This window comes from Marmota flaviventris, chromosome X (assembly GCF_047511675.1).
Source record: "Marmota flaviventris isolate mMarFla1 chromosome X, mMarFla1.hap1, whole genome shotgun sequence".
Taxonomy (NCBI): domain Eukaryota; kingdom Metazoa; phylum Chordata; class Mammalia; order Rodentia; family Sciuridae; genus Marmota; species Marmota flaviventris.
Genome location: NC_092518.1, coordinates 14,211,666 through 14,239,466, shown reverse-complemented (window position 1 = coordinate 14,239,466; position 27,801 = coordinate 14,211,666). Strand labels below are relative to the sequence as shown.

Sequence of the window (27,801 nt, the reverse complement as noted above, 5' to 3'; positions counted from 1 at the left end):
GATGTACAATGTAGGGGTAAAGTTCATCTGGGTTGAATAAGTCGAAGAAGCATGGCTCAGTCATGTATGTTGGTTTCATTGGGATGACAGCAGTAAATCAGGCAGAGAGGAAAACTAATGTCAGGTAGTCGGTAGGTAACAGTAACAAAGGAGGGTAATAGGTAGTACTCAAGATAGTGTGGACATAATGCCTTTGGGGATGGTGACTGGAGTGTGGGAGAAGAGAGATCTAGACAGACTGGAGCTGGGGTTGTGGCTCAGCAGTAGAGTGCTTGCCCAGCACAGGCGAGACCCTGGTTCGATCCCCAACACCACATAAAAATTAATAAAGATATTGTGTCCAACTACAACTAAAAAATAATAAAAAAAGAATAGACAGACTGGGATATAGTTCAGTGGTAGAGTGCTTGCTTAGCATGTGCATGGCTCTGGGTTCTAGTCCCAGTGTGTCTGTGCACATACACACAGACACACACACACTCACACACAGGAGTCAGTAGTTTGAATTGGATGGTGGTACCATTAACCTATTTGGAATGCTCTGAGGGGAAGTTTTGTTTTTCAGGTAGAAGCTTCATTTCTGACCTTGGGAAATGATTAAAGGTTAGGGGAATGGTTAAAAATTGAGTCGGCAGGGAGAGACACACAGAAGCAGGTTCTGGTGAGCCGTTTCTGGAAGGGCTTTGTGGCCTAAGGCAAGGATGGAAGGCCCAGACCCATGTGCTAGGCTGCCACCTATGCTTCCTGGTGCATCCATCTACAGAAGGCTGTTAGGCCCACATGACCAGGTTCCTGCACCTGGCTGAGGGCCAATCTCTAATCCCTGACCCCCAGCCCCAGGACCCCTGGATCTCGGATATGCACTGCGTTTCTTTCTTCCCGCTCAAGGGTGGGAATAGGCGCAAGCGCTCTAGCTGAACTGGGAAGGCAGGAGAATGGCAAAGAACGGGACGCAGGCGCCCTCGACAACGGTCAAGGTGGGAATGGCCTGCAGAGGGCGCAGGCGCTCTGGCCGGAGCAGACTGGGCGGGGCATAGTCGTTGGAAGTGTGGAAGGGTCGGTGGAGAGCTGGCTCAGCGCGAGGCCGCGACAGTGGGCGGGGTGGGGGCGGGGCTAGGCGGTTCCGGAAGGAAGTGGTTCCGGGTCTTGCGGCCCGGCTGAGGTAGTGGTGGTGCCGCTGCCGTAGGAGGCGGCGGCTGTGTGAGGGGCGAGGCCCGAGGGGCCGGCGGTGGCGGCGGTGGCGACGGCGGGGATTTCCCGGCTGGGTGAGCGGCCCTGGGGAACGGGCGGGGCGTAGAGGCCTAGGCCCGCAGGGAGGGCGTGTCCTCCGCGCGGGATGGGCGGTTCTCTGGGTGGCGGTTGGGGCTGCGGGGAAGATGCGGCGGTCCGGCTCAGGTCCGGACCGCTCCCCGGTTTTTCTTCGATCTCTCGGCCAGTTCAGCCTCGGGAGCGGCCGCTCAGGTTAGGCTCCCAGCGGATGGTTCGCCAGCGTCCCTCTGGCCTTTCGACCGGTGTCTTCCCTCTGGTGCGGCGACCTGGGCACCTGCTTACGCGACCCCACTCTTTCCCGGTTCTCCGGCAGGTTGCAGTCCCCGCGGTTCCTAGCGTCTGTCATGGGGGCGGAGGGAAGGCGGTGTCCAGGGACTATGCCCTTGTTCCCGAGGCGGTCCCCGACACGTCGCCTGCGGGATCTGAGCCTAGGAGCCCCCGCTTTGTCCTCGTGTAGTGCTCCCGCAGCGCAGCGGCATCTTCTCTTGATTACGTTGAGAATGAGTAGTGAAGGCTCCTGTTTATCCTGCATTACATAGTAAAACTTGTCTTAGGAAACGTATACTGAAAATTGGCGCATCTCATGTGCTTCTCTAGGATGTATTTGGGAAACTGGGCCAGTCACAGTCTGGACTGCCCTGGTAGTAGGTCAGGAGGGAAATAAATGGAAGAGAAACTTACACCTCTAAATATTTTCCTTCTGAGGTGTTTTTTGAGATGCCTTTTAGGTGATTGCCTTTCTTTTCTGGAACACATTACAAACTAAAGGTAGAAATCAGTGTCACTCAAGCTACTGGTCAGGCAACCTTTTAAGCCCTCCCCCCAACCTCCAAATGCGAACAGGTCCAAAGGAAAGACTGGAATTTGAAAAGGTTTTGCTGAGGATTCATAATGCGTGCTTTTATTTTGTTTGAGATGGGGTCTTGATATGTTGACCAGGCTGGTCTGGAACTCTTGGGCTCAAGCGATCCTCCCACCTCGACCTCCAGCGTAGCTGGAACTACAGGCAGCTACAGGCAGGCACGGTGGCAAGTCAGGGTAGAGTGCTTTATTTTTCAATGGTATTTTAATGGTAATAGTATATTAATGCTTTATTTATTTATTTTATCCCCCCTGCCGTGCTGGGGAATCCAACCCAAGGCCTGGAACATGCTAGGCAGGCCCCCCACCAGAGCCACACCCCCAGTGATGCTTTATTTTTAATAGTATTTTTAAAAATGGCTGCAAAATTTTTAATTTGAAATCCCTGCAGTTTCACAACATCCCCCAGAAAACCTTTAATATGCCTTATTAGAAACATTTATATAAAGAAAAATATTTAGTAAGCCATTCACATACAAAACTTTAAAAATATACAAAATCACAATGAAAAATTCACCTATTCATCTCTGCACAGAAATGCAGAGATGAATACGTGAGATTTTTGAGGTAAACTCTTTTGTAATTGCTTTTTTCCAATTATATATCATGCCATTATATGGCTGTAATAATTTAGTTAGTTAGTTATTTGGCATTTTTCACTACTTAAACACATTGTTGGATAGATTTCCTTAGTGTAAATTCCTAGATGATGGAGTTGTTGAGCAGAGTATTCAAATAAAGGGTTTTATAAAAACAAATGTGAATTGTTCATTTTCACTCTATAAGGCATTGCTATTTTGCATTCCTACCAATAATTTGTGGGTGACCTTATCCACATCCTATCAAAAGGCAAAATTTAAGGATTTCTGTAGAAAAACGACCCATTTGTTATCACTTATTTTTCTTATTTATTGATAGTAATTCAATTTCTCATCTTTTATTCCACCTTTACCAGTTTAGTAAAGAAAGGTTATATAGCTGAACAAGGGATTTTTAAGTTTTTGTAATTGTAGATGGACAGCATGCCTTTATTTTGTTTATTTTTTTTTATGTGGTGCTGAGAATCGAACCCAGTGCCTCACACGTGTGAGGTGAGTACTCTACCACCAAGCCACAACCCCAGCCCTTGAGTTAATTTTTATGTATGGTGTAAGCTTAAGCCAAACTTTATTCTTTTGCTTATGAATATCCAGTTGTCTCAGCATTGCATGTTGATTTGTTTAACCTCTTAGTATCTAGTATATTACTTTACCCCCAATATCCTTAAAATCTGTCCATTGCCTACATGGCCAGTGAAGCTATTTCTGTCATTCCTCTTTTCTCTTTTTCTTCTCATTTTTTATTGCAATATTTCTACTCTGTCACAAATGCAACAATTTTTAATATTTTTTTTAGTTGTAGTTGGACACAGTACCTTTATTTTATTTATTTTTTTGTGGTGCTGAGGATCAAACCCAGGGCCTTGCATGTGTTAGGCAAGTGCTCAACCACTGAGCCACAACCCCAGACCGCAAATGCAACGATTTTACATTAGTCTCCCACCCTTATCCTCATCTTTCTTTTAGTGTTTTACATGTATGTTTGCATATATATGTGTGTGTGCGTGTGCGTGTGTGTGTGTGTGTATGCATGCTAGGGATTGAACACAGGGCCTCACACATCCTATAAATACATTCTACCACTGAGCTACACCCTTAACCCCTACACACACACACACAAACTTTGTACCAGGGATTGAACCCAAGGGCACTTAACCACTGAGCCACATCCCCAGCCCTTTTTATTTTTTTGAGACAGCGTGTCACTAAGTTGCTGAGACTGATTTTGAACTTGTAATCCTCCTGCCTCAGTCTCTCAAGTCTCTGGGATTACAGATGTGTGCCATTGTGCCTGGCTCATATTTTTATGTGCTCACTCTCAGTCCTTTTGCTGTCTTTCCGCAGTCATAGTTTGGTTGGATGAGGTTTGTATCTCCGGCTCATTTTCTAGATTTGTCAGGAAGAGCTAGTAAGTGCTAAATTCCCTATGTTCTTTTATGTTGAAAATTACTTTTCTGTCACCATAATATTTGAGGGATATCTTGGCTGATATAAAATCTTTGGTTTATACTTGCTTTCATTGAGTTACTTTTTTTTTTCCCTAGTCCTGGGATTTGAACCCAGGACCTCACATATGCTAGACAAGCACCCTGCCCCAGCCCCCAAGTTTGTTCGTTTGTCTTTAATGCTCTGTTTTTCCACCTTGCTTTGTGTTTTGGTTTTGAAAAATCTGATGATGGTCTTATTCTTTTAGATTTTTAAGTTATTTTTTGCTTGGGAATCTTGATGATTTTATCTTTATCTTTGAATCAAATATTTTTTACTATACTATGTTTCAGAGTTGATCATTCTAAGTTAGTTTTTCCTAGGTAACTGGTGAGTCCTTTAATGTGTAGATTGGGTATATAAGGTATTTTTCCATTTCTGGAAAGTTTTCTTGAATTATAGTTTTAAATATTAGTTCAATTCTGTAATATTATTTTTCTTTAAGGGCTATAATAATACACATATTCCTTATTTACCTCAGTTCCTACTGGGTTTTCTCTTTTCCTCTCCTCCCTTAGTGTCATTTTTATTTTCTTGGTTTCCTGTCTTCCTTTTATGTATCTTATTAAATTTTTTATCCTTCCCTTTAGCACTTTGTAATTTAGTCTTCACGTTTGAGATGATTTAAATCATCTTTTTATTCCACTTTTTTTCCTTGAGTTCAGTTAATTTTTTTTCCTTTCATTTCTTTCTGCTTTTTGTTTGTGTGGCTTTGGTCTCTTTCTTTGTTTGGGTTTTTTTTTTTAATATTTTTTTTAGTTGTAGATGGACACAATACCTTTATTTATTTTTATGTGGTGCTGAGGATCGAACCCAGTGCCTCCACATGTGCATGGTGCACACTCTACCACTGAGCCACAACCCCAGCCCTCTTTCTTTGTTTTGTTTGTTTAAGACAGTGTCTCATTGTGTTGCTTGAGTTTGTCTGGAATTCCTGGATTCAAGTGATCTTACTGCTGGCCACCCAAGCGCTGAGACTATGGGTGCTTGCATCACCATGCCTGGCTTGGTCTATTTCTGTTGTTAGGGGGTTGTATTTGTTTGGTCATTTGCAGTGTTGGGGATGGAACCCAGGGCCTCAAGTGTGCTAGGTAGGTGTTCTACCACTGAGCTACATCTCCAGTCCCGTTCTTAGTTTTTAATTTCTAACTCAAATCTCAAAAACTTTTGAATATACAGTATTTAAGTCTGTTTGACACGCAGACTTAGTTTTCTCCTGCTTCATGTTTATTTGTGAGAGGAATTTTCCTCAGGTGAGAAATTCTCTTTTTGCCTGTCATCACATACGTACCATCAGACTTTACAATTTTTTGTAAATCTCATGCCTATGAGGCAATAGCTTGTTATTTTATTTCCTGGATTCTTAGTAAAGTTGAGTATATTTTATATATTTATTAGACACTTGTGTTTCCTTTTTTTTTTTTGAGAACTAGAAGGATGGAGCTGCCATTTGCTGAGATGGAACAGACTGTAGGAGGAGAAGATTTGGGAGGGAAGTCAGGAATTTGCTCTTGGATATACTTACAGCATCCAACTCCAGTTGCAAGACTGGAGTTAGAGCATAGGTGAGGGTGGAGATAGAAACCTCAAGTTTTCTAGTTTATAGGGTATTTAAAACCATGGGACTGATTTAGAGTATAGACTAGGGAGAAAGTGTAGGCTGTGAGAAGGCCAGACTGAAGTCAGTCAGTCAGAAGGAGATTGGGTTCATTATGAAGGGTCAGGGGTGGAAAGGGGGGACTTGAGGAGAATCTGGCAAAAGAGACAGAAGAGATTCTTATGAAGGTAGGAGAAAAACCAGGAAAGTATAGTATATTTGGATCCAAGTGAAGAAAATGTTTCGAGAAGGAAAGTGTGTTCAATGCTTTTGGTAGGTCAAGGAGGAGGAGGGAAAGGAGAATAACGACTGGAGTTGGCAACATGGATTTCATTAGTGATTTTGGCTAGAGAAGTTTGCTTCAATGATGGGGTGGAAGCCAGGTTGAGGAAGAGGACAGCAAGAAGGGACTAAGAAAGACTGGAGACAATGACTGTAACATATAGGAAGTCCTTTTGTAAAATTTGGTTGTTAAGGGAGAGGTAGGGTGGTAGCCCCAGGTGGGTATGGTTCCATAGAGATGGGAGAATTATACAAGGTTGTGTGATGATAGAAGGGATATAATGGAGAAGGGAAAGGGATATTGTGGGAGGAAGTGAATTGGTGGAGCTGGGTCCTTCAGCTGGGAAGGGTGGGTGTCCAGTGTCCTCCTGATAAGGTTGGCTTCTTTTAGCACATGCATCCTCTTCAGTATCCTCCTGGAACGCATGACTCTGCTGTCCAAGTGTCTCCTTTCTACATTCAGGGGCACACAGGTTCTTTCACTGCTCCTGCCCCTTTATCTTCAGTAGCAATATTATTGAATTTACCTTTTGTTATTGACATCTTCCTCCAAGTTACAAATCTTGGCTGTTTTCTTTTCTCTTAAAGCTCTGGTCCCTTTGATTAAATTTGCTTTTAACAAGTATGTTAAGTTTGTTTTTTTTTAATATTTAATTTTCAGTTTTCGGTGGACACAACATCTTTATTTTATGTGGTGCTGAGGATCGAACCCAGCACCCCACGCATGCCAGGCGAGCGTGGTAACGCTTGAGCCACATCCCCAGCCCAAGTATGTTAAGTTTAAATCAGGGATCAGCAAACTTTTTCTCTAAAGGGCCAGATAATACTTCATGTTTTGTGAGCCATATACAATTCTGTTGCTGCTACTTCTTTTATCTTCATCTTCATGGTCATCTTCGACCTTTTAAAAATGTAAAAACCATTCTTAGTTCAGGCTGTACATTTAAATTAATCTGTCTCTCTTATCCATTAATCTCTAGAACTAGTACTTTTTGTTAAAACTGATGTGTACTAAATAATTGCTAAGTTAATATTTTTAAAATAGTTTTATTGAGATATAGTATATTGTTTAAAGTGAGCAATCAGATGGTCTTTGGTATTTTTTGCAGTTTTACAACCATTTCCATAATATGTTATCTTAATTTTAGAACAGTTTCATCACCCCAAAGCTACTTTTTTTACAGCTATAAGGTATAATTTATATGCAATAAAAATTACCCATTTTTGAGTAGTATGAATTTTATAAAGCTAATTTTAATATTATCCAAAAGGAAATATTCTTAGGGATAAAACTTCTTTTATCACATGCAATAAATATGACTTGTAAACATTACTCCTAAGTGATCTCCACTTTTGCCCCCAAGCCAGTGAATGATTCTATAGTCCCTGGAGCAGCAACATCCACATCACCTGGGAACTTGCTGGAATCATGGCCCACTTTAGGCCCAGAAATCTGTATTTTAATCAACCCTCTGGGTAATTTGAGTGCATACTATAAAGTTTGACAACCACTGCTCCAAGGTTCTTCCTGTGTGGAATTGCTGAGTTGTGGGATATGGGCATGTTCAACTTTATTGGATATTACCATACTGCTTCCAAAGTAGTTATACTTGTATATATTTGTCCTAGGAGTATATGAGAATTCCTATTGTTTTATATCCTTTCCAACACTCCAGAAAAACAACTTAAAAGTTTTTTGGTCAATCTGACAGGCAAGAAGTGGCTATGATCTTAACTGGCATTTTCCCAATTACTAATAGGTTGTCCATCTATGAGATGGGATATTTGAATTTTGTATTCTGTGGTATGCTATTTGGAGTCCTTTGCCTATTGAAATAAATAAAATTATGTAAATAAATAGTGTGTTAGGGCTGGGGTTGTAGCTCAGTGGTAGAGGGTTTGCCTTGCATGCATGGATTCAATCCTCAGCACCACATAAAAAATAAAGATTAAAAAATAGTGTATTAAAATCATCACAGAACCAACCCAGAATTCCCAAGGCAGAAGAAATTAGGCAGGGGTGCAGGGGAACCAGGGAAGAATCCCAGGGGAGATGATGGTCAAGTAGTCCTGAAAGGATAGGAATTTGTTAGACAGACTGAGGCAAGGCCATCTGTGTGGTAGGAACAGCATGCCTGATCAGGAAAGCAAGTAGTATGGTGTGGTAGACTAGTAGGGTACCTGGAGGAAAAGAGTCCCATAGGGCTAGGAAAAAAGGTAGAAAGCAATTAGGTGTAAGTGCAACTGAAATTACTACATCAAAATAAAGGAAGTATGATTAATATCATAGTTTTCTTACATGTTTCAAGGTTACCCTCCATCAGACATTAGGGACATACAAATCAAAACCACACTGAGATACCATGCCATATGCACTAGGATGGTCTTTGGTTTAGTTTAGTGTCCCCCAAAGATCCATGTGTTGAAGCCTTAGTCTTTAGGGTGGCACTATTTATTGTACGTTAATGGAACCCACAGGAGGTGGGGCCTAATGGGAGCTCCTTCCATCGTTTGGGTTGTGTCTTTGAAGGGCATTGCGGAACCTCTTTTGCTTCTTGGCCATGAGATCAACAGTTTGCTCCATCATATGCTTCCTATTCTTGCTGTCCTCATGTCCTCAGAGGCCCAAAGCAATGGGCTCCCCCAATCTTGGATAGGAAACCCTCAAAATATGAGCCAAAATAACCCTTTTCAGTTTATAAGTTAGTTATCTCGGGTCTTGTTATAGTGATGGAGAATGGACTAACACAGGTGACTATAATAAAAAAATATAATAATAAATGGTGGTGAGGATATAGAAAAATTAGAAACCTCATAACTGCTGGTGGGAAAGTAAAATGGCACAGCAACTTTGGAAAAGTTTGGTATTTCCTGAAAAAGTTAAAAACAAATTTACCATATGACCAGGCAGTTTCACTCCTAGATATATAGGAAGTGAAAATATATGTCCACACAAAAACCTGAACAGAAGTATTTAAGTAAGCATCATTCATAATAGCCAAAAGGTGGAAACAACCTAAATGTGTAATTAAAGGTGAATGAATGAACAAAATGTGGTATATCCATATAGTAGAATATTATTCAACCATAAAAAGAAACAAAGTACTGATAGATGCTGTAACATGGATGAACCTTGAAAATGTTATGCCAAGAAGCCAGTCACAAAAGACTACATATTGTGTGATTCTATGGTGTGGTAGACTAGTAGGGTACCTATGTGAAATTTCCTGAATAGGCAAATCCATAGAAATAGAAAGTAGATTAGAGGTTGACAGGGGCCAAGTTGGGAAAGGAGTGTAAAATTACTGCTAGTGGGATTTCTTTTATGGGTATGCAATATTCTAAAATTAGATGGTGTACATCCTTGTGAATATCCTAAAAACCAATGAATTGTATACTTCAAATGGGTTAAATTTTTGTCATTGAAATTATATCTGAATAGATTATTTTGTTAATAAATAAAATGAAAATAAATTTCAACCTCCCCATATTTTGTTTTCTCACCATTATCATAGTATTTTCTATTTACCCTGTGCCCCACATCTTTTTTAACTTATATTTACACAATAACAGTTGTACTTTTTATATTGGTGGAAAACCTACAGTGACAAGTTATTTATATTTTAATAATTACCACAGTATCTTCAGAAATTTGCAGCATAGAGGTACATAATATATGAGACGTATGGTTATCCATTCCGTAGTCTGTGCATAGTGACTGTATGATTATTCATGGATGCATGGCAACGATTTTGAAAGCTACTAGGGCTTTGGAGCCACTAAGTTGGGAACTACTTAATTATAAATCAGAAGTGAGATATAAATAATGGCTAGTATGGAAAATTATACTCCAATTATGTATTTTCAAAATTCAGTTCCTGAAGTGATCAGTTTCTTTTAAATACTGAAGATTGCTTAAAATTTCCAGTTTAGAAGTGACTTTTAAAATGTACTTATTTGGATTGTGGATGTAGCTCAGTGGTAGTGCTCATGCATAGCATGTGTGAGGCCCTGGGTTCAGACCCCAGCACCCACCCCCAAAAGAGAAGAAGAAGAAACAGCGTAGGAAAAAAATCAGAAGTAAACTAAATGTCTAGTAATGCCTAATTAAGTTTTGGGTATGTTTATCTGTTGGAAAATTAGGCAGCAATTGAGTATTATAATTAAGAATTGTAATTCTTGTAATCTAGCAATTTAAAAACAGGATATATTATCATGTATCTCTAAACATTTTGACTGTGATTACATGAAGTGTTTATGTACATGGCAAAAGACAGGAAGGTAGTAATGGTTGTATTCAAATAGAGGAACTCTGGGTTTATTTTTTCTTCTTTTTGGAATACTTACTTAGCAGTTGGTATGCGCAAAACATAATAACCTCTTTTCATGATTTAACTCAGAGGTCATCAAATTATAGTGAATTTGGCCTGCCAGGCCTATTTTTCTTTGATCTTTGAGCTAAAAATCATTTTTACATTTTTATTTTTTAAACTAATTTTAACAATATAGCATATTTAACCCAATATACCCCAATAATAATTTTAACATGATAAATATTTAAAAATATATTAATGATATATTTTTTTAACCAGGTCTTTGAAATTAGATGTGTTTAATACTTACAGCACATCTCAAAGTGATCTAGTCGTGGCTTTACTTTTTTTTTTAAATATTTATTTATTTATTTATTAGTTATCGGTGGACACAACATCTTTGTTTGTATGTGGTGCTGAGGATCAAACCGGGGCCGCACGCATGCCAGGCGAGTGCGCTACCGCTTGAGCCACATCCCCAGCCCCAGCTTTACATTTAAAAAAAATTTTTTTTAGTTGTTTAATAGATCTTTATTTATTTATATGTGGTGTTGAGACTCAAACCCAGTGCCTCACACATGCCCGGCAAGTGCACTATCCCTTAGCCCCAGCCCCATGGCTTTACATTTTTTAAAAATATTTATTTTTTAGTTGTAGTTGGACACATTACCTTTATTTATTTATTTCTATGTGGTGCTGAGGATCGAACTCGATCTCGCACATGCTAGGCAAGCACTCTGCCATGGCTTTACATTTTTAAGGAGTTATTTTTTCTAAAAGAGAAGGAACAAATTCGACAAAGACCTTAAATTGTCTAAAAAGTCTAAAATAATCACAATGTGGTGCTTAACAGAAAATTTGCTGATCCTTGATTTTATTCATTTTATCCTGACAGCATTCCAATAAGGTGGGTGCTATTATTATCATTCCCTATTTTACAGATGGGAAAACAGAAGCACAAAGGGGTTAAGTAACTTTCTCTTGGTCACATTCACCATGTTTTAGAACAGATTGCAGGCTCATTTCTATAAACTTGCTAATATTGTGTTTCTTTGCAGTGTAAAAAGTGGATAGTGGCTCACGTGTCAAAGGATGGCACGGTCACGATCTAGATCGCCCAGGTGGAAACACAGGTGAGCAGTTCTTAGTTTAGCAGAGTAAGCAACTTGGAGTTGGGATGTGCTATGATTTTGAAATTCACCAGTACTAGTTTAAAATCTATTTAAATAAACTCATGGGACTTGGTTATTCACAGTAGGTGATTTATCATGGTAGAGGTTGTATTTCTAGATTCTAAGAGCTGACAGTTTAATTATTGGCATCTAGAATTAATTTATAATAAAAAGAAATGGAATGGTCACAGCAAGGGAGAGTGAGAAACATCTTTGAGAGTGTTACATTTTTTAAAAATTCACGTGTGGTTCAGAACTCTTCTATGTGTGTTTTATCTTATTTTTTCATAATCTATGTGTTTGAAGAAATGTAGAATCAGAAAATAAGGAGGTTCTAGTTTCTTCTTCATGGCAGAATAATAGTTTTGAAGAGCCCAATTGTATTTCAACTCCCCTCTTTTCTGGTGGGTAGTATCAACAGTATATATATGCATAGACTGGAACAGTTCAATGTCTATTGTACATCTGCTACAGCCAGGTTCTGGGGCTTCCATCTTCAGTGGCCTCAGTAGGTATACGGGCTGGCTGGAGAGACCGACATGATAGCCAGCTATGACCCGGTAGGAATGGGACAAAGCCTTCTGGATCTACAGGGAGAGAATAATTCTGTGTCTGTGGAGGGAACTAAGAAAGTCTTTAAAAAAGAGGTGATAATTTTAGCTGGACATTGAAGGATAGGTAAAATTTTTAAAGGTAGAAAGAGTGAATCAAGTATTCTGGTTAAGGGGGAGAAGAAAAGCAAAGGCATAGATCAGTAAATGCAGTTAGTTTGTCTTGGGACTTTTAAAAAGGACCATATTCATATACGTAAGAGACAGGCCGAGCTTTTCATGTTAATGTACCTTGGCCACTGTGCTTGTTCATTTTGACAGTGTAGTGACTAATCAATCAGTTCTTCAACAGTTTTCATTTTGTAATCCACAAGACCAAATTGTAATGGGGGAAGATCTTCAGAAAGAAAAGGGAATACAAAGAAACAAAGGATTTGAACGTGGAAGGTATCACAGAGGTTGTTTTGTTTCACCCTTTTGTGTTAGGTTCTGATGAGGGACACAAGAGACCCTGGGAAGCTTAGGGAGAACCTGATTTCTGGATTTCTTCTTAGGTTTCTTTGTCAAGAACTATAAAGGGGAAAAAAAAAACAACTATAAAGGGTCTGATATTTTATTCTACCTGCAGGCTAGTGTGTTAGCTTGCCACAAAGCATTCCTGAGTCAGAGACAAAGGCCTTTATTACTCATACTACAGTAGGCAGTTTGAGCTTTAAGTTCCTATTGTACGCCCTACCCTCTAGGTCTCCTGAGGGCCAGCACTGTGAAGTAGCTGGCTAGGTGGATGATGCAAAGCAGTGGGATTACCCATTGTCTTTGCCAACAATGGAATTTTGGCATAACTGAAGAACCTGAGTTTCCTATGAATAGCTGTAGGCAAAGCCCCCAGCCTTTACCTTGGAGGAGACATTATCTTATTATTCTGGGCAGCAAACAAACCAGCCCTCAGTCCCTGAGGGAGTCTCTGTCTCTATTTCCAAGGCTGTTTTCCTTGAAACAAAAGCTGTCAGTGCCTCTGCTCACAAGACTTGCCTTGCTGAACTCCAGAGACTAAAGAACTAACTCTTCCCCAACAGACTCCAGTTTTCTTTTGTCCCTTTAAGAGAATCAAATATGGTAACAACCTTTCCAGCAACCTCCAGAAGAAAGGGGTGCTATATAATAAAATATGATATAAAATATAGTCTCAAAGCAGTTTTTAATGTGAAATGAGGGTACTTTAAGATCTTGAGTATTTTCTTCAGTCTGCAAGGTTTCTGCCTCAGACTACCAGCTTTTCTCCTTGGTAGTGAAAGAGATGGACTCTTCCATTTAAAGACTTCTTGTGATGAGGTAAAGCCAGCTAGATGGCAGAGATTCGTTTCAATGAAATAATACCAATATATCCAGCTTGGTGACTCCAGAGGGAAATAATTGCCAAGTCTAGTATATATGTCCCAGTAGGTAACCAAATAAGATAGATCTGCTTCCTTTAATGTATGGAAAACACAGACTTGTCACTAAAAGGAAAAAGGTCACTCGTGGTTGCTCCAACTCTGTGGTACCTTCTGAGAAGGGATGATTTTTAAAAAAACTGCAAAAGAGGCTTCCTCATTGGTGAGAAGACATTAAACCTTCAGAAAGGAGATTGAGGCAGGTCAGACTGGTTAATGTCCTCGGGTGCAAAATTGAATTTTATTGTGTTCCAGATAGTGGTGCTCCTCTCTCTTATCTTTAAGGCTGGGGAACCCAGACTGGTTTCCCTGGATACAGGAGCCTTCCTCCTCAGTGGGAATACAAGGCTTCATGTTGGCAAGGCTGAGGTACTAGAGAAGGTGGATACAGAAGGCATGTGTTGTCCCTGGAGACTATTGTAGTTGCATTAAAGCACACTTTCACCAAAGTTAACAAGCTGTTTGAACAGCACATCTTTTAGTTGATATATAAGGGAGCAGGAGTGGGAAAGAAAAGCAACTTATCTGTGATAGAAGTACTTAGAGCAAAACTGAACCTAAGATTCGAGTCTTAAGACTTTTCTGTCCCCTCTCCCTGCCACCTGTTAAGTGTATGTCTCTTATTGATACAGCTTTAGGAAAGAGAATAGACGATCAGTTGGAAAAACTATGGGGTCAATAAGGTGTCTGAGTTTGGGTTGTAACATCATTGGATCTTAGAATCTAACTTAATTTCAGAGGCTGGGTTTGATTTTTTTCAGACACTCTCATACATGTTTATTCGTGTTGATCTACTGTTTCTGCTTATTTCTTACTTGGCCATTGACTCTGATACAAGCTTTTGCTGATCAGCCCTTTGAAGTCACTGTATCTTTTTTTGCCAGTACTTTGCTATTAACAATCTTCCAAAATAGATCTTGCCTTGAATCTAAGCTGGTCCTGCTTTAGTAGGATGGGTGTACTCAGCCCATTTTGACATGCATATGGAATACATTGGTTCAGATGGAAAGAGTGTTGTCAAATTGGGCAGTACTATTATCAGACCCCCCCTCCATGTACAATTCAAAATGTATATATGTAGCAAATTGATGAATTTAGTTTGAGTAAGAGAATCAGTGGAATTTTAGGAAAGGCAAATGTTTTAGGTAGGACATATTAAGACAAAGAGTTTATTGTCTTAAAATGGGCTAAACTTTTCTGTGTTTGTTTACATAGGTCTTTATCACCAGTACCTAGAAATTTTGAATACTACAAGCAAAGATATTCTCATGGGCATTATGACTGTGAATATAGAAAATATCCGAAAAGACCTGTTGCTTGGAGAATGGACAGTGAGAAACATGAACAGAATAAACAAAGAATTCCCCCTCGTGGAAATCTATATTACCGATCTTATGAACATAGATCACCTTCCCCTGAGATAAGAAACTCTGTAGAAAATTTTTACACATATAATCCTCACCGAGTGTATTCACCAGGAAGAGGGGATGGTAACAGAAGATCTCAGTATATACCCACATACTCAGAGGGTGTACCCTACATAGAGCATGAGAGGAATTGTTATCCCCAGAAAATGCAAGGAAGGTATATTCCTGATGACCGCAGAGTTAGAGGAAGTGGGAGAAGAGGGAAACCACCTCAGAGGTCAATAGCAGATTCCTTTAGATTTGAAGGGAAGTGGCATGAAGATGAGTTGAGGCACCAGAGGATGCAAGAAGAAAAATATTCCCAGTCACCTAGAAGAAGCTCAGAAGACTTTGACACAAGGAGCTCTTTTCAGAAGAGGTATAGGAAAACATTAAACCTGGGTAATTTGGTATATAAAGCCTCAAGTGAAAAGTCTGTTTACTTTATGGTTGAAGATAACCACCTTGAAAAGCTTTTGTTTAAAAAAGATAAAAAGCATTGTAATATAGTTGTAGTCTACTGGTAGTAGTAGTGAAATTATTTCTTTTTAGAGTAAATCATGTTGTTAGCTAAAATGTTTAAAAAGATGGTATTTTCCTGTATAACTACCTTGTGCCTCTATGCAGGCTTGTGGGATTATAGGTTATCTTTACAACTGCGTTCTACATTTAAAGCCATGCTGCCCAACATTCTACACATATAAATTCTTACTTTCTTCTCTGTAGTGCAAGTGTAAACTGCTTTATGTCAACACAGGTATCCTGAGGATCGTGATTTCAGAAAATATGGACACACATCAAAAAGACCTAAAGACGTGGCGAGGTATGAGAACAGAGAGCCTGCCAGAAACCCAAAGTGGAAGCCTGAGCATTTTCCTCCACCTTACCAAGAAAAGAAAGATCAGCGCAATTTTGGACCTCAAACTCACCGATATGCTGAGAGGGACTATCCAGAGACCAGTTCAGCAACCAAAGTGTCCTATGACTATCGCCACAAGCATCATAAGCTCTCAGAAGGTGACCAGGACTTTTCTGATGGGAGAAATCAGAAATACTTGAAAGAAGAAGATAGAAAACACAGTTCTCAAAAAGGCCCTATAGGTAGAGAGTCAGATTGTTTTAATGCCGGAAGAGGGAGAGAGACTGAAGATGGGCAAGTCAAAGAACTTTTTAAACCATCTAAGAAAGACTCAGCGGCCTATACTCATTCAAATAAAAATGAGGTTGATTTGAAGCCCTGTAATGACAAACGAAAGAAAAAAATAAAGAAAGAAGGGGAATTCAAAAAGGAGAGCAACTCCTCCAGTAACCAACCTGATACAAGTCAAAAACTTTCCAATGTGAAACACTCGTCTGTCAATATTAAGAAGAAATCACTTACAGTTAAAGTAGATGTGAAGAAAACAGTAGATACATTCAGGTATTATCTTCATTTTTCTTTATGATGTTTAATAAATGTTTCTGCCACTTCTTTTTGCAGCTTCAAAAATGGAATTGGTAGTGTGCTTGGAGTTCCATCAAGGAATGGAAAGGATTGCTTGGATTTTTTCCCAAAAGCCCTGTAATGAGGATGAATCCTGTGATTAGTAATAGAAAGTGATCTCATGTCTGTATGTTCCCACATCTTATTTCCAGATGCTTCCTGGGTGCATGGCATTCTGAGGAGTTGTTTCTCTTCATGGATTTATGCGGCCAGGTTTTACTTTCTAGGGATAGGCTAGGTGGAGTTCAGGAAGACCTATTCTTTGCGAAGTTTCTCAGAGCCTGTGTTCCCTGTTGCCTGACATTCAGAGAATTTTTGAGTGAAAAGGTCCTGGTTTTATAGAGGAGGAAAGTAAAGCCCTGAGAGATGAAGTGACTTTGTCAGAGTGGCTGGGATTCAAATTCCCACCCCCACCCTCATGACTCCAGGAGGCAGAGAACTTATTGTCATTCCTGCTACCCTGTCAAAATGACTGGGCTTAACTGACTAGATTCTCCCAGATAGAGGAAATTAGGCTATAATCTGGGGAGATGCTTATTTATAAGACATTTGCTTTAGTTCTTAATGAGTCTTAAAAAAAGACTGCTATTGTAATAGGTTATAGTCTAAGGCAAGCTCACATGCTTTTTCCATTATGAATATTATCTCCATTTATGGATTCTGACAATAATAAGATGCTGCAATTAGCTATGTCAGCTAAATCTGTTCATTATCTTAATACACTACCAGTATGTCAATGAAAAAGGGATGGACCATGTTCATTTGGTGCATTCATATTCACAGTTGACTCCTATTTGTATTTGAATCAAAACAAGAAAATGAAATGGGAAAGAGTAAGATGGGAGTGGGAAAGGAGGTAAACCCAAGGTCTTGATTTTTTAAACAAAATATTTTCTGTTTCTTTTCTTCAAGTTGAGCATAGCAGTCATCCTTCTGCATACTTTCTTTACATTCCTGTACTTATAGAAAATATATTATAATTTGTATATTTATATGTGCTTAAAATGAATTAATAAATTGTGTCACTTTTGAAGACTACTAGAAATACCAATTTTGAAGAGTTTTGTTTTTCTAAACTTCATTCAAGATACTGTACAGTTAATTTTACAATTTGATATGAGAAATGGAAGCTTGATCATCATCATGGATCACAAAAATGAGCTTCCACAAAAATGGAGGCTACTGCACTTGTGTTTTAAATTTAAAAACTATAATTATATGAAATCTCATCATCTATCAGTGGAGCTTGGCAGCACATGTTTGAATACCTGCCCAGGGCCTGCAGGATGGCTTGTGTAATAAAGAGCCTTGACTGCAAAACCTCTCTGTTCAGAGACCTGAAGAATAAATAACTGAAAAAATGTGTGCATCTTTTCAGTTTGATAAAGCATCATAGTCAACAAAAGCTTTCTCTGTGATTATAATTATTTGTTGATGAATGAATTGTGGACGAGATTTGTGGGTTGGATTTAATTACGTGGGGACTGAAGAAGTACCCATAAAACAAAGGTAGTTAATGCCCTCAGTAGAATTTATGTTTTCAATTATTAACATAAATTAGATTTTTATTTGTTAAGAAAGATTAAAATAATCATAATTATAGAGTGCAGAGAAAGGTTTATTTGATGGTTAAAATTGAGAGAGTTTATCCACTTTTTTTGAAATACTAAGATAGATATTTTGTGTATCTGTTTGATTAATTTTGGTCAAGTACTATTATTTGTTCTTTCAGTTATTAGTATGGTTAAAAAGGTATCACTAGTGATTTTTCTAGATTCCAGTTTGTATCTATAACAGCAATAGGTAGACACTTGCTTGAATATTCCTTGTGTAGTTAGTACTGCTGTTAACAAAGACAATTCTAGTGACTCACTGTAAGAAACTTCATTATCAGAGGTAGAAAGTATGAGTCATATATGTTTCAGAATGTAAATTAGAGAGTTACAATATGAACATTTCTACTAAGATCATTGTGTACCCCAAACATAAATTGTTGTATACATCTGGAAGTCTTAAAGCAGATGAAGTGAGTTGCTGGTTTCATGTTGGGTCAGGGAAGTAGAAGGGAGGAGAGAGGAGAAAGTGGGAAGGAGGAGGCAGTTCTAGTTTCTGGAGCAAAATAAGCTGTCGCCGATGGACCCAAGGCTCCTTTAATTTCCTGAGATGTTGGTACAAGACACCTGGGATAAGGAAGGTTGGCTGTCAGAGTTGATGGTGAGCTGAGTGAGCACACCAGCCACATTTGCATCTAGTCCTTTGTTTACCACTGAAGAGATACAAAGAAGATCTCCCTGCCCCAATCAGATCTTTCCCCATTTTGAAAAGAGATGAGGTGGGTGATAGGTGCCAGAGGACGCTGAGGAAATAGATTCAGCACAGATGGGGAACAGTGTGAAAACCCATAGCTAGAGTTTTGAAGGAAGGTAACCTATAGCCTATAGGTGGAGATACTTGCTCTTACATAGAATTAAAAAACTAAAACCTTGTACCGAGCCACATCCCCAACCCTTTTCTTTCTTTCTTTTTTTTTAATTTTAGTATTCACTAAGTGAAATACTTCATTTTTATTGATTTTATTTTTTAAATACATGACAGTGGAATGTATTATAATTCTTATTACACATACAGAGAATAATTGTTTATTTCTCTACTGGTATATAAATTATGTTCACACCAATTCATGTCTTCATACATGTACTTTGGATAGTGATGTCCATCACATTCCACCATCATTGCTAACCCCTTTTATTTAGAGACAGGGTCTCACCGAGTTGCTGAGGCTGGCTTTGAACTCACAGTTCTCCTGCCTCAGCCTCCCAAGCCACAGGGATCACAGATATGTGCCACTGCAGCCAGCCTCATTTCTGGTTTTTACTCTAGCTTCTCTTTGTGTCTTTCAGGGAAACTGATAGAGGGAGGTAAACATTCTGTTAGGGGCTGTGGTTCATAGGTTTTTGTCTTCCTGTGAGCCACTGAGCAGCTCTGTGACATTGGGCAGGTCACCTGGCTATACTCTTTTGGCCCCAATTAACCTGAAGTTTCTCTAAACTTGCTTGGATTGGCCATGTGTTGATAGCTATGGAAGCTGAGTTGACAAGGCACTTGAAGGCTCATATAGTTCTCTGAACTTTTGCATATTCATATGCAAAATATTTAAGAACTAAATATTTTAAATTTAAATATATCAGAATTAAACAAAAAATGTAAAAAGGTAAGCTAAGAAACTTAAAAATAAAAATTAAATTGGCCTCAATAAAATGTTAAAATCTATTATCTTCTTAGCTGAAACATCCATTTCAGAGTAGTCAATTCATTTTCCATTCATCATTTATTTATTCACTGGGTATTTTTTGAGGACGCATCCTATTTGAGACAGCCTTTTGGGATACCCCAAAAGTATAGGCTGAATAAGATTAGGATCTTTTTTTCTCCTTTGGTTTTATAGATGAATAGGGTAATGTTGGCAATACCACAGTACAGTGAGTGATTCATGGGGTGGTGTATGGCTGAGCAGCAGAACAGGTGATACCAGACTGGGAGATTCAGGGAAGGCTTCGTGCAGGAGTTGACCTGTGAGCCAAGCTTCAAAAATTTGTATGTTTTTGGTACATGAAAATGAGGTGAAAAACATTTTATATAATAAAGGTTAACGAAGGCAGAAAAACATACCCAGGAACTTTGAGCCGGGTGGTTCTGAAAAGGAACAGAGAGAAAGGAGACTAAGAAGGTGGGCAAGTCATGACTGCCAGCCTGATTTGATACTACAGGTCTGGTATCCCTTATCTGAAATGCTTGGGAACAGAAGTGGATCAGATTTAGGATTTTTTAAATTTGGGAACATTTGCATTTACATAATGAGATATCTTGGTTATGACCCTAGTCTAAACATGAAATTTATTTTTTAAAATATTTTTTAGTTATAGGGGGATATAATGTCTTTATTTTGTTTTTATGTGGTGCTGAGGATCGAACCCAGTGCCTCACACATGCTAGGCAAGCGCTCTACCTCTGAGCCACAACCCCAGCCCCTCATTTATGGTTTTTTTTTTTTTTTTTTTTTTTAGTTTTAGGTGGACACAATATCTTTATTTTATTTTATTTTTTGTGGTGCTGAAGATCAAACCCAGTGCCTCATGCATGCGAGGCAAGCACTCTAACATTGAGACACAACCCCAGCCCCCCCTCATTTATGTTTTTTATACACCTTATACTCGGAGCCTGAAGGTAATATTATATAGTATTTTTAGTGTGCCTGGATGTTTTGACTATGACCTGTCTCATGAGGTCAGATACAGGAATTTGTGGTGTAATGTCTTGTCAGCACTCAAAAAGTTCCAGATTTTGGAGCATTGTAGATTTTGGATTTTCTGATTAGGGCTGCTCAACCTGAATTAGCTCATAGGAAAAGGGAGATGATTCAGTTTTGGCAGCCCAGATTGACATCTCTAAGATGGATTAGTTGGGTATTAGAACTGGCAAGGCTTGTTTGAGGACTTTTGTGAAAAAAGATAATAAGATGCTAAGTAAGGGAAGTCATTGTCTCTGTAACACTTCTCTCCAAAATTTCTAAATGTGTCCTTAGGGAGGCAAAAGCAAATGACACAATTGGGTAAGTGCTTTATGAACAGTAGTATGCTATGTAAGATGTTAGTTGCTGGTTGAAGAAAAACTTGGTATGTTTCATATGAATTGTGTTATTATAAGCTTCCAAAGGACAGGGGAATCTGTTTTGGTTTGGGATTTTGTTGTTTTGCCATGTGTTGATTTTTTTTTTTTTTTGATGAGTCCTAAGTATGGACAATAGCAAATTAAGGTTTAATTGCAGTTTTTAGGTTGCCTTAGCTATTAAGTACAACACAAGGAAGAACATCAGTGGAAGTATCCTAAAACAGAAGAGAATTTAGTGGGAAAGTGAGAGGGAACAGAGGAACTTGGAAGATTTAATGAGACCAGTACTGGAAATGTTATTAGAATTCAGTTTTTTTAACTGTATTTTAATTTTAAAACTGTCCAAATGCATTTCAAATGAGAACATTTTGTCTTTTCAGCTCAACTATTTGCTTTGGGGGTATTTCCTGAAATTATTAACTTGTTAATCAACCTGTGCCATAAGAAATAGTAAAAAGGAAAATATGAATCAAAGATGATTAGATTTACAAATGTAGAGGCTTAGAACATTTTAAATTCTCAAGTCTAAAGAGGGTTTTTAATGTAGCAAAAATACCATAATTGTTTTAAAGAGACTTATTTTTGGGTTATATTATTTTAAATATATTTTCTAGAAAATGAAAATTTTAATATTTTTAACTAAAAATCTTGTAGCAAGGAAACTGTAGAATAAATGTTAACTTATAACAAGTTTAAACAATGAAATCTCAGGAATTAAAAATAACTTCAAAGTATACTGCAGCACTCTTATGGACTGAGAGTTGGGTGTGGAATGGGGACAGGAGAAATTGTTGCCAGTAATTACTTTGTAATAAATCACAAGTAAGTTTTGATAATTACCCAGTGAAAAACTGGAAACCTTTATCAGCTGATTTCCTCTTGGCAGAAACAGAAACTGAGGCTGCAAAAAAATTATAAACTGATTTCTCCTTGTAGATAGTCCATTTTAATAGTTCTGTTCAAACAACTTATTTTTCACCTAGAATTTTTTTTTTTTTTTGTGGCACTGAGGATTGGACCCAGTGACAATATCCATTCCCAGCCCTTTTTATTTTATTTTGAGCAGGGTCTTGCTAATATTCCCCAGGCTGGCCTTGAACTTGTGATCCTCCTACTCAGTAGCTGGGATCACATATGCACCACCATGCCTGGCTTATAAAATGTTTTTTTGTTTGTTTTGTTTTGTTTCTTTTTTTGGGGGTGGGTACCGAAGATTAAACTCATGGGCACTCAACCACTAAGCCACATCCCCAACCCTATTTTGTATTTTATTTAAAGACAGTGTCTCACTGAGTTGCTCAGTGCCTTGCCATTGCTGTGGCTAGCTTTGAACGTGCAATCCTTCTGTCTCAGCCTCCTGAGCCAGTAGGATTACAGGCCTGTGCCCCTGTGACTGGCTCAAATGTTTTTAAAAGCTTTATTTTTTTGGTATGGAACAGGCCTTTTTAAAGTTAAACCCCTTTAAACAGAAAGAATTTGCAATTGTTTATTATTGGAAACTGTTACAGGCTGTTCTTGCTTTTACCAGTAAATGTCTCTTAGCTAGTTATCGGATACACAGTGGGAAGCTTGCAGCAAATTAGGAGGAAAGAAGGGAAATGGGCTTTCTAATGAAAGTCCTCCCAAAAAATCAAGAAACTACAGCAGTGACATCAACCTGCTGCAAATCACTTTTCCATGTTTCTGCCTTGCAGGGAATTTTCTCCAGCAGTGCTGCTCTGAGGAGCAGAGGACATAGAAAGTCAAATGGAAGCCTTTGCTCTTATGAGTTATAAATAGGCACTTAAAATCATTTTGTTAGAAAAGTTAATTTTTTTTCTTTTTTTTTTTTTTTTTTGGTACTGGAAATTGAACCCATGGGCACTTAACCACTGAGCCGCATCCCCAGCCCCTTTTATATTTTATTTTGAGACAGGGTATCACCAGGTTGCTTGGGGCCTCCCTAAGTTGCTAAGGCTGGCTTTGAACTTACAATCCTCTTACTTCAGCCTCCAGAACCATTGGGATTACAGCCTACACCATCACACCCAGCAGGAGTTAAAATTTTTGAAGAATATCTGTAAACCCCTCAGGACCCAGAGACAATTTTGGATGCATGACTGATTTAAATAAGGAGATATGTGCATGTATGCACCTATGCCCCCAAACATCTGTTTGCTTTTTGCTATAAGTTATTATATATTACAATGATGCTACTATTATTTAAAACATAGTTCAAGGCTTCCTTTGGGTTTATCTTCACAGTCTTTAGCATACTCAGAAAGAATATATTCTTTATTATATTATACATAGAATATGTATTATATAGATACTAAAATTGATGTTATTTACCCAGTAGTTGTAAATCTCATCTTTGGACAATGAACTTGATTTTTGGGAAGAGCCAGGAGGAATTTGAGCTATACACAGAGGGAAAAGATAGGTATAAGCTGATTACTACTGTTTTGGGTCTAATATGAGATATAAATATAAAATAATGAGACAGTTCCTTCTGTAATTCATTAAATGCCTCTAGATGAAGAATATAAGAATAGTTTTAAGCTAAGAGCAGCATTATTGGAAGAAAGCATAGTTTCCCATTATGAAACTTGGAAGACTAATGTTCATTTGAATACTCAACTTCTGGGATATAAAGTAAAACAACATCCATTGTCTCAGTGTCCTTGCACCTTCTCCATAGGGCGATTATAAAGATTAAATTGTAATGATTAAATGAGATAATGTTAGTAAACTCTAAGCCCCCATGTTTGGCATTTCGTAAGCCCTCAATAATTACTAGCTTTTCCCCATAATCTTTACTTTTATAGTAGTACCTAGAGATCAGGAGAGCTCTTAACAAAAGTTACAAAGCTTCAGAAGGTATTAAAATGGTAAAATCGCTGGGGTTATATAATAAATGGTAGCATTTCTTTAAGGGTGCATTTAGGGCAAACACTATAATTGATGTTAATGATCATAACTTTGCTAACAACCAAAATATTTTCTAAGAGCTTGGTGAGATTTTATGATTAAATTAATTGCTTAGCAATTCAATTTTGAATTGAATTCAATTTTGAAATACTATTCTAAGCTTCTCATTACTGGTAGAAATATAAAAAAATTTTTCTGAAGTCAGAGGTTTGTATGTTTGACATCAACTTTTAAAGTGTGGTAGTATTTTAAGATAGTATAATCTTGCTGGATATATAATGTTTGGGCCATTTAGAAATAGAAAATAATCTTATTGATTATTTTTTGCATATTAAGTATCTTTAATGCCTTGTAGTTTTGAAGTAAAATTTTTTGTCACTTAGAGTTATGAGGCTTTTATTATTAAAGTGACAAATATTTACTGATCTTAGATTTGAACTCAGAACTACTTACCTATGGCTGTTTTCTCCTACTTATTATTGTACATGTTTTATAGCATATAATCTAATAACTAAATCATATGACAAGATAAATGTCTTTTTAGTTTTATAGCTCTTAATTTTTAGTAAGTTCTTTTTTTAGCAAAATAGTTTCAAATTTAGTTAAACATTTGCAAATTATTCTAGGGCTGCTTCTAGCTATTCCACAGAGAGACAGATGTCACATGATTTGGTTGCTGTTGGCAGGAAAAGTGGGAACTTTCATCCAGTGTTTGAACATCTTGACTCAACTCAGAATACTGAAAACAAACCTACAGGAGAATTTGCTCAGGAAATCATAACAATAATCCATCAAGTTAAAGGTTGGTATATTTTACTCATACATTAGGGATAACAGAAAAATAATGTGCTGGCTTTTCACGAGATAATAGGTAAATACCTGTGATATATTTCAATAGTAATATTTCATTGTAAGTTAGATTATGAATTAGGAATCTGTTGGAGAGATCATCAGACATATATTCAAGCCTAGTTGTTCTTTTTTTTAATATTTATTTTTTAGTTATAAGTGAACACCATATCTTTATTTTACTTTATGTGGTGCTGAGGATCAAACCCAATGCCTCATGTATGCCAGGCGAGCGCTCTACCTCTGAGCCACAACCCCAGCCCCATAGTTGTTCTTTTTTAATATATTTCTTTTTTTAGTTGTTGGTAAACCTTTATTTTATTTATTTATATGCGGTCCTGAGAGTCAAATCCAGTGCCTCACATATAGCAGGCAAGTGTGCTACCACTGCACCCCAGCCCCAGCCTCAAGCATAGTTGTTCTTTATGATGTATTTCCAATAACCTTGTGCTTCAACTGGTAGTAGATAAGAAATCACAAGTTAGAAAAGAGAGGTCAACCACTGAAAAAGACTACCATACTGAAATCAGTGAGATGCAATAACCAATAGCCTAACAGGGAAGAAGAAGCAGGGGAAGAAAAAGAAAAAAAGAAACTCGAGCAATCGGGAAGTCTTGATCATTTTGTGATATTCTTAAAATCCCCTGAGAGCGGTACTGGGACTTTGTGCCATCAGGATATTGCTAAGTGATAAATGAAAGATTCCAGTTTGCTTTGGCATACTTTATGACATCAGAGAGTTGCATAATAAATACTTTAAAGATTTGCATTAAATTGTTTTGTTTTTGCTTCTGGCAACTTTCCATTAATTGGAAAATTCAGTGATGTAGAACTGCTTCTACCAGTAATGCCACAAAAATAAGGCAATTGTGGGTGTTATAAGCTGGAGGCCTTTAAGAATTTTTATTTTATACTACTTAGTAATTGCATTAATCTTTTTCACCTTCAGAAAACATATTTCAAAAATGAATTATTTTCTTTGCATCCCTCAAGCTAAGGCATATATTTTCTTGAAAGCATTCAGTTTTAGACTGGGAGTATAGCTCAGTGGTAGTATGCTTGCCTAGCATGAGTGAGGCCCTGGGTTTGATCCCCAGCACTTCAAAATAAATAAATAATAAAGTATGCAGTTTGTCTGAAACAGTTACCCTCTCAACCCTAGCTCCTCTCACCCAAAGCAAGTGTAATTATTTGCAGAAAGGGGGCTGGTATAACATAATAAAAGTCCAGGAGATTGTCTCAGAACATGAACAGTAAGTTAGGGAAAAGGATTGCTTAAGTAGCATTCTGATGGAGCATGTGTATTCTCTTTCTCTCTAACCTATTAAAAGTCTGTGCAACATAGCTGATTTCAGAATGTCCTCAAGAACTTCAGTTAATGTTAATTGAAACAAAATTGTATTGGAAGACCTTCTGTGGTATGTGAACATAGCATTTAGCATTGTCAGAATTTTTGTGATGCTTCAGGATTGTTTGTGGAGTTAATTTTTACTCTTATTGAACTGTAGAGCTCCCCAAATAGTGTCTTACCTTGGAGTAGAAAGGTCCTCACTTTGAGAGCACTACAGTTTTCCCCTAGATAAGTAAGCAGACATGTCAGATAGGAAGAAAACCCCTTGGATTCATAAATCAGATGTTTTAATTCTTGCTTGGGCTGGGGAAAAACATGCAAACACTGCAAATTAGTCTGCCAAGTAAGTTTAGGTCCTGTGTATTTTCAAGAGAAAACATTGGATGTTTTCGAAATGGTCCTTCTTCCTGTGTACTTACATATAATCTTTTAAGTGGAATCAGTTTTACATTGAGATAAAACTATTTGTTTCCTTTTTCAGCAAATTATTTTCCATCACCTGTCATTACTCTAAATGAGCGTTTCTCAAAAATGCGAAGTACTCATGATGCAGATGCAAAAGAAATTAAATTGAATTCAGATCCAGAAATTCACAGGTAATGATTGATTACTGTATTCCCATTTAACCATGGGAGTAAACCTCAGAACTGTTGCTTCCTGAGCTTGCTCACCTGGACTTGCGTGAGACTCTAGGAATGTGTATCTGACATAAAAACAGGATCTACTCAAGCAGGTACTGGGCCAGTGCACATCAATGGAATAGATTGCATTGAAACCAATGACTAGCATTGTTTAAATGTATAGAACTTTGACAATATTTACCTACCTAACTTTGATTCTGCTGTGTCTATAGTAGTTACCTACTGAAGTTATCACTGGAAGAATGAAAGGCAGTTGTCAAGCCATTGAAATCATGTGATCAAAATGGCTGTTCTGAGGGCAGCCGGATGAAAACATGTCTTCTGCTGGCACTTGTCGAGCAGGTGGTGCACCCTGTCTTGTGAGCTGAGTTGAATCAATATTAGAATGCAATATATCACCAGAATAAAGTTTGAAGTTACACAGGCTAGTGATCTGAGAACCCCTAAAACTTCCCTGAAATGTGCTTCACAAGATCTAGATTCTTGGGAAATTGTCATATACCATATAGATGAAAAAAAAATACCTGTTAGCAGGTTTCTTTTGCCTGTTCCAAGATATACCTGCTTTATTTCAAATTCCATTCTGTAGTAGTAGAATCAAGGTCTCAGTGCATAATCTAATTATTTAATTGTAATATGCCTTTATTATTTTAGGAGAATAGACATGTCTTTGGCTGACCTTCAGAGTAAACAAACTATGGTATATGAACCAGATCAGGTAAGTGAACACAAGTTTTGATGTGAGATTATCTTTTTTTTTTTTTGGTATACTAATGGGAAAAGGGATTGGTGATTGGGGGTTGAGATCCAGGAAATTTCAAAAGTTCTCCAAGTGATTATGATCATTGGCCAGGTTGGCACAAGAATGCTGACAAAAAGACAAAAATATTCCTTAAAAGGGACAATCCTTAATGATAACAGCTTTGTAACA

General features: G+C 38.0%; 1 protein-coding gene across 7 annotated transcripts in view; it reads left to right on the top strand.

The window, feature by feature from the left end:
* The first annotated feature begins 1,151 nt into the window (after positions 1-1,151).
* The window catches only part of Bclaf3 (BCLAF1 and THRAP3 family member 3), a 54,061-nt gene continuing 27,411 nt past the window's right edge, over positions 1,152-27,801 (top strand). For 5 of the 7 annotated variants that reach the window (XM_027927246.2, XM_071606190.1, XM_071606188.1 and 2 more), the window contains exons 1-7: positions 1,152-1,265; positions 11,465-11,539; positions 14,778-15,347; positions 15,726-16,388; positions 24,656-24,831; positions 26,711-26,825; positions 27,525-27,588. In XM_027927246.2, coding sequence (XP_027783047.2) covers positions 11,499-11,539; positions 14,778-15,347; positions 15,726-16,388; positions 24,656-24,831; positions 26,711-26,825; positions 27,525-27,588 — 1,629 coding nt within the window. In that variant the 5' untranslated portion in view covers positions 1,152-1,265; positions 11,465-11,498. Of the gene's footprint in view, positions 1,266-1,439; positions 1,462-11,464; positions 11,540-14,777; positions 15,348-15,725; positions 16,389-24,655; positions 24,832-26,710; positions 26,826-27,524; positions 27,589-27,801 lie in introns of those variants that run through there. The other 2 variants (XM_071606189.1, XM_071606186.1) reach the window with 2 other exon arrangements.